The sequence below is a fragment of the Marmota marmota genome, unplaced genomic scaffold (assembly GCF_001458135.2).
Source record: "Marmota marmota marmota unplaced genomic scaffold, marMar, whole genome shotgun sequence".
Classification (NCBI taxonomy): Eukaryota; Metazoa; Chordata; class Mammalia; order Rodentia; family Sciuridae; genus Marmota; species Marmota marmota.
The window spans coordinates 9,695,732-9,701,731 of NW_025999900.1; the positions used below are offsets into that span (position 1 = coordinate 9,695,732).

Consider the following 6,000-nt stretch of genomic DNA (forward strand, 5'->3'; position numbering starts at 1 on the left):
ATAAGATGCTTTGCAATCAAAGTACATATGCAAGAAAAAAATGTGTGCATATGTATGTATTTTAATGAGCTAACTGCCTCCTTACCATTTTAGGTTGACTGTTTACCTAAGATATATAGCTCATTAGTAGATGATAATAAAAACATACTGGTTTACTTTAACTGAGGCAATTTTTAAATATGAGGAGCTTAAAAATAAAGCATTTATGAAATTCTTTCCCCTTGGGACATAGAACTCTTCAGAGCACTTCTTTTTATAATACTGACCACACATTGTTTGGACTGGGAGAAAAGGCAGAAGTATAGGTTACCTCCATGGGGTTAATTAGTGGCTAAATAATATATTTTCCTTCTTTCCAAGGCATTGCACCCTTATCAGGTAAATTGAATAAAATAAAACTATAAACTAAGAATAACTAGTAAAGTTTCTTAGTCTTTTAAAAAATATTCCTCATGAGATGATGTGTTTTACTCTTTAACTTGCACCTAGCAATAACATAAAATATCAAGAACTAATTTGCTAAATAATTCACCAGGCAATGTATTTTTTTCTCTTTTACATGGAACTTCTCAGAGTTTAATAATAAAGTAAAACACAGAGTTCACATTTCTTGTGTTTTCTATCAGCTAAGAAAAATCACCTTTGAAAATTTTAAAGCACCAAATCCTTCTATACAAAAGATTAACAGAGCTTTCAAAGGGCTGAATTCTGAATTTGCATCATGGGCATAGTACTCTTCACAAACCCACCCCTAGAAGGAAGACTTGATTACCAGCCCTCATCAAACTGCACCTCAGTGTCCCACAGGATAGCTCCACTGGGCTTAATCTTAGTTCTGAAGCATTGGTAGGAATAGAAACAAGACCCTCAAGTGTAAAAGGAATACCAGGCAAAGATGTAGGCACTTTTACAAGTAAGCTCTTGCCCCTGCCATACCCCATCCCACTCCTAGAAAAGAATATAATCCTTTAATCAACCTCTCCATGGAAGTGTTAATTCCTTCTTCTTGGCTAGTATTTTAGTGAAAATGTGGAGTAAAAAATATGTGAGCCAGTGATGTCAACATTTTCATTCATAGTCTACTACTATCACTAAATATTCAATAAATATTTATTACTGATTGTACCTTTGTTTTATAGATTGAAGATACATGAGGATGTAAAAAGATGAAAAAGAAAAAAAATTGCTACTGTTATAGACTTTATATTCTAACAGGTGGAAAGAAACAGTAAACACAAGTAACTTATTTGGTACGTTAGAAGAAGTGCAATGAGAAAACAAAGGTTCAGAATTCCTCCTTGTCCTCATACCTGATCAATCTGCCATTTTCCACATAGTACTGCACACGGAAGTGTATAATCATGGGAGGCCCAAACTGGTCAATACCCTAAAACAAAGACACACACAGAAAACAAGCTATTTTTGGCTGCTTCAAAAATGGGTTTCAAAAGCAAGTACAATACCATTATTTGCAAGACACCTTTTAAACACTAAAGGGCTTTATTTAGTAGTAATGAGTGGGGGCTTGAAGTGGGTTCTTCGGGAATACCAGGTCCCTGAAAAACTAGGAAATTACAAAGCAAAACAGGACACTATCTCTTTATCTAATTCTCATTCACAGTAATGCCAATGACAACATAAGGGAAGATAAAAATAAATGTCATAGAAATTTCTAGCTGAGATTCAGCTCCTGGCTCAGCTCTGTCCCCTGTGGTGACCATTTGCTCCTTATTACAAATGTTCTCTTATTCCCTTGACATTCCACATACCAAATTCTAATAAGCTATTTGTTTATTTAGACATCCATCATCTTTAGTCTGTAGCTGGCTTTGAAGTAACCCTCCAGTTCATCCCAAGAATTCTTAACTATAAATTGGAGCATCTGGGATTAGACACTGTGATTTTATTCCTGACTTACTAGGGTGATCCTGGAAACTCAATATGAATTTCCTGTGAATGTTCTAGCGTATAAATGGAATTTTTACTAAATAAAGGCAACAGTATGATAAGATAACTAAAGATCAAATGCAAGTATAGTAAAAGTAGATTAAATAGTTAATAGTAAATTTAAGAACAAGTTTTGACAACGTAACTATGGAAAAGAAGCACATAATTTTTCCATGCTTTTTACTTCAAGGCATTATCACAAGATTACTAAAACATTATTATCCAACATTAAACAACATTCAGAACTATCATTATACTATACGTTATTCATACTTGATTAATGTGATATTTTAGAATGTATAATTCATTCCCTTTTTCTATTCTCTATAGAATAAATTATTATTCATGATTTTTTATAATATTTAACAGCCAAATAAACAAGTTTAAAAAAAAATCAAAAAAATTTTGCTCATAAATATAATCTCACCCAAGTGACTTCGTATTGTCGTACCTTGCTGGCCTCCTTCTTCCATTCTTTTGGACAGTATTTATAAAGCTTTTGTGACAACTCCATATATACATGTTCATTATCTGCACAGTAAAAAAATAAAAAAGACAAGATGTTAAAAAAGAGATATTTAAATGAGAATAATGTTCAAAGAAACAACTTTTTAAAAGAAGCCTTGAGATTTGTGAATGTAGTCTGAATTTATATACTACCAAGAAAACTCAACGAGATACTAAAATATTAAAGGTACTATGGGCTACGCATTAATGAGATTATACATTATTTCACTTCTACAATACAAAAACTCATAAAATGTAGTTGTAGTATGTAAGATTAATTAAAAGAAAACAACCCGGTTTTGAATTTCTGCTTTGCTTAGTTTCTAGGGTCATTATAACTTCATATAATTTCCAACACTGTGGGTGTCACTTAGTCTTGGAAAAACATGCTTTTGTTTAACTCACAGAAAACTGTTCCTGTAGGTGCAAAAAATGAAAAAGGGAAGAAACACCATTTAATTGCTATGTAAGAAATTATAAATTATTAATGACAGCCCATTTCCAAGTGAGAATTCTGAAGCCATTTTGTCAAGAATAGTCTTTAAGAATAATTCTCTGTATTTCCTGCATCAAAACAAAATGATAAACTTGTCATACTGTGTTTTCTTGATTGCCTTTGGGACTCATTTTGTGGAAAGAGAAGAATCTTATAAAAACAAGTATGAATGCCAAAATATTTCTTCAAGGGGTTCTTGTTTATAAGGTGAATAGAAAATAAGACTGCTAAAACTATGTAAAAATGAATACATATGTGAAAAAAAGCTGATTATAAATTCTCCATTTTTCCTAAAAATAATCTTTAAAAGTGAAATATGTCCCACCAGACAAGTCTTAAGCACTCTTGTTTTGTACCAAGTTTTATTTATTTTACAAACCAATTCCTTTTTCTCTGTCACTAACTGGGGGCATCCTCTTGAAATGCTCTGCATAAAAATACTCATGTTGGAAGGGAAGCGGTCTCTTTGCTCCAAGAATAAACAAGCTTCATTACACTGCTGATTCCTGGCTGAATAGTGAGGTTCAACTGGAAAAATGTCAGAGGAGAATAGGAAGAGTAAAGCTACGCTGGCTATAAATGGAATATTATATCATCTAATTTGAATGAAAAGGATGAAGTAGTGGTCCCAGAGTCAACAAAGGGATGCCACTTAAACCCAATTATCAGGTTAGGAATACTATCTCCCATCTCTCATTTATACTGATCAAACACAAAGTGGACAAGACCAGACAGCCTTCCTGTTAAATCTAATTTGCGTTTGATGTGAGTTTCCGAAAGAAGTAGCAACATAATAAACAGCACTGAGACTGTTCACCATGGGAGCACATATATATTTTTAACCTACCACTGTATTTCCACCCCCTTGCAGTTTGACCAGAGCTTTTAATTTAAGAATTCTAGAGTTTCTGAAAAGCTGAAAGGAGGTTCCTGGAGAATTTTGCTCCCAGAGAAGGTATAGAAACTCTGTACCCCTTCTCCCAACTTCACTCTATGCATCTCTTCATCTGTATCCATTGTAATAAACTGGTAAATGACTGAACGAGTAGGCTGGGTTTCTCACTGTTGGAGGAAGAGGTTACAAATAATGAAAAAAGAAAGGACTGGAATGAATCCCATGGAAATGGATTCGAATTATGTGTGTTAATATGAACTCATGAGTGTAAAGAAAAATATGTGGAGAAATTTGTGAGTGGAAAAATTTGACAGTCCTAGATTCTCTTTGCCTATAATGACTATTACTAAGACAACAGACAAAATTAAAGGCCATTTAGTATCAAACCAGTGTTAATTTTTCTAATTATGGTACTTATATTGTAGTTATAGAAGAGAATGTCCTTGTTTGTAGTATGTAGGAATAGAGGAAAGACATGCATGAATGGAAGAAACAGATGAGATAAAATGTTGACCTTTGAGGAATATGAATGAAGGGGATATGGGAACTCTTTGTAGTATTCACGCCATACTTCTGTAAATCTGAAATCATTTCAAAACAAAAAGTCCAATACTTGGAATGGTATTTAGATTCCTGGTATTTAGAGGGCACTAGAATGTTAATAATAGTTGTATTTTAACATGTTAATGTTTGAAGTACTACTGAAAATATATCTTTTGTTATTTGACTTATAAGGAGAACTTCAGATACCAATCTAAGAATGTGTGAGAGTATTTAGGGCAATAAAACTATTCTGTATACTGAATGGTAGTTTCATGCTTTTATACATTTATCCAAACTCATAGAATATAACACACCAGGGGTGAACCCAAATGTTAACTATGGACTTCAGGTGCTAAGAATGTGTCAATGTAGGTTCATTGATTGTAATATGTGTCATTCTGGTGCAGGATGTTGACAGTGGGGGAAGCTCTGTGTGTGTCAGGGGCGGGGGTTCAAGGCATATATGGGAACTCTCTATACTTCCTGCTTCACTTTGCTGTGAACCTAAAAGTACTCTACAAAATGAGGCTTATTAAAAAAAATTCTCAAGAACACACCAATCCTGCAAAATTGGTGGGGCAGTAAGTTCTATTTGACATGTGAAAAACTGACAATGACAGGAGTCAAATGGTATGTCCAAAGTTGCACAGCTAGTTAGTGGCAAAACTAGAATTAGAACCGGGCCATCAGATACCCATTCCACTGTTTCTTCACCTTTAAAGAGGACATCTTTAAAATGCTTATTTTGAAACCGAAGGGAGCCGTAAACTGGCTTTCTTGGACTGACTTGCTGAACAACATATATCAACATATGGAATGGTATTTAGATTCTGTAGCTGTAGTTCAGTGAGAAGAATTAACTTTTGAGTATATAACATTAAAAATTCTTAGACTCTATAGGGCATCTTAAGACTCTTCCTTGAAAGACAACACAGGTATATACTAACACAAGGACACAGCTTAGTGTTTGTGTTTTCACTGCTCTGACCACCACAGGCAGAAATGGAAGAGCAAATGGCTGATTCACAGGGCCCTGATGTGATCCCTGAACCATGGTTAGCATCTCCTAAAAAGTCAACTAAACACAGTTCACATTTTGGAAGAGAAAGGGCCTAGTTTATCACTTGATCATGATGCACTTTCCAACTTGGCAAATATAAACACTTAAATGTACTGATGCCGGGTGTGGTGCCACACTCAAGTAATCTCAGTGACTTAGGAAGCTGAGGCAGGAGTATCACAAGTTTAAGGCCAACTTCAGCAACTTAGCAAGATCCTGCCTCAAAACAGAAGGTCTGGAGATGTGGCTCAATGATTAAGCAGCCCTGGATTAAATTCCTCACACCAATATAAGAGTGTGTGTGTGTGTGTGTGTGTGTGTGTGTGTGTAGAGAGAGAGAGAGAGAGAACTTTTTTTAAAAAAATTATTTATTCTTTTGAGTTACACATGACAGTAGAATGTATTTTGACATGTCATATACACATGGAGTATAACTTCCCATTTTGTGGCTGTACATGATGTGGAGTTATACTGGTGGTGTATTTATATATGAACATAGGAATATTATGTCCAATTAATTCTACTGTCTCTCCCATACCCCTCCCCCTCTCT

General features: G+C 34.5%; 1 protein-coding gene across 3 annotated transcripts in view; it reads right to left on the reverse strand.

Moving 5' to 3' along the window:
- Positions 1–6,000, reverse strand: part of Frmd6 (FERM domain containing 6) — a 239,802-nt gene that overhangs the window by 24,274 nt on the left and 209,528 nt on the right. For 2 of the 3 annotated variants that reach the window (XM_048798591.1, XM_015490793.2), the window contains 2 exons: positions 2,375–2,478; positions 1,311–1,387 (listed from right to left, as the gene is read on the reverse strand). In XM_048798591.1, coding sequence (XP_048654548.1) covers positions 1,311–1,387; positions 2,375–2,478 — 181 coding nt within the window. The remainder of the gene's footprint in view (positions 1–1,310; positions 1,388–2,374; positions 2,479–6,000) is intronic. The other variant, XM_015490801.2, reaches the window with a different exon arrangement.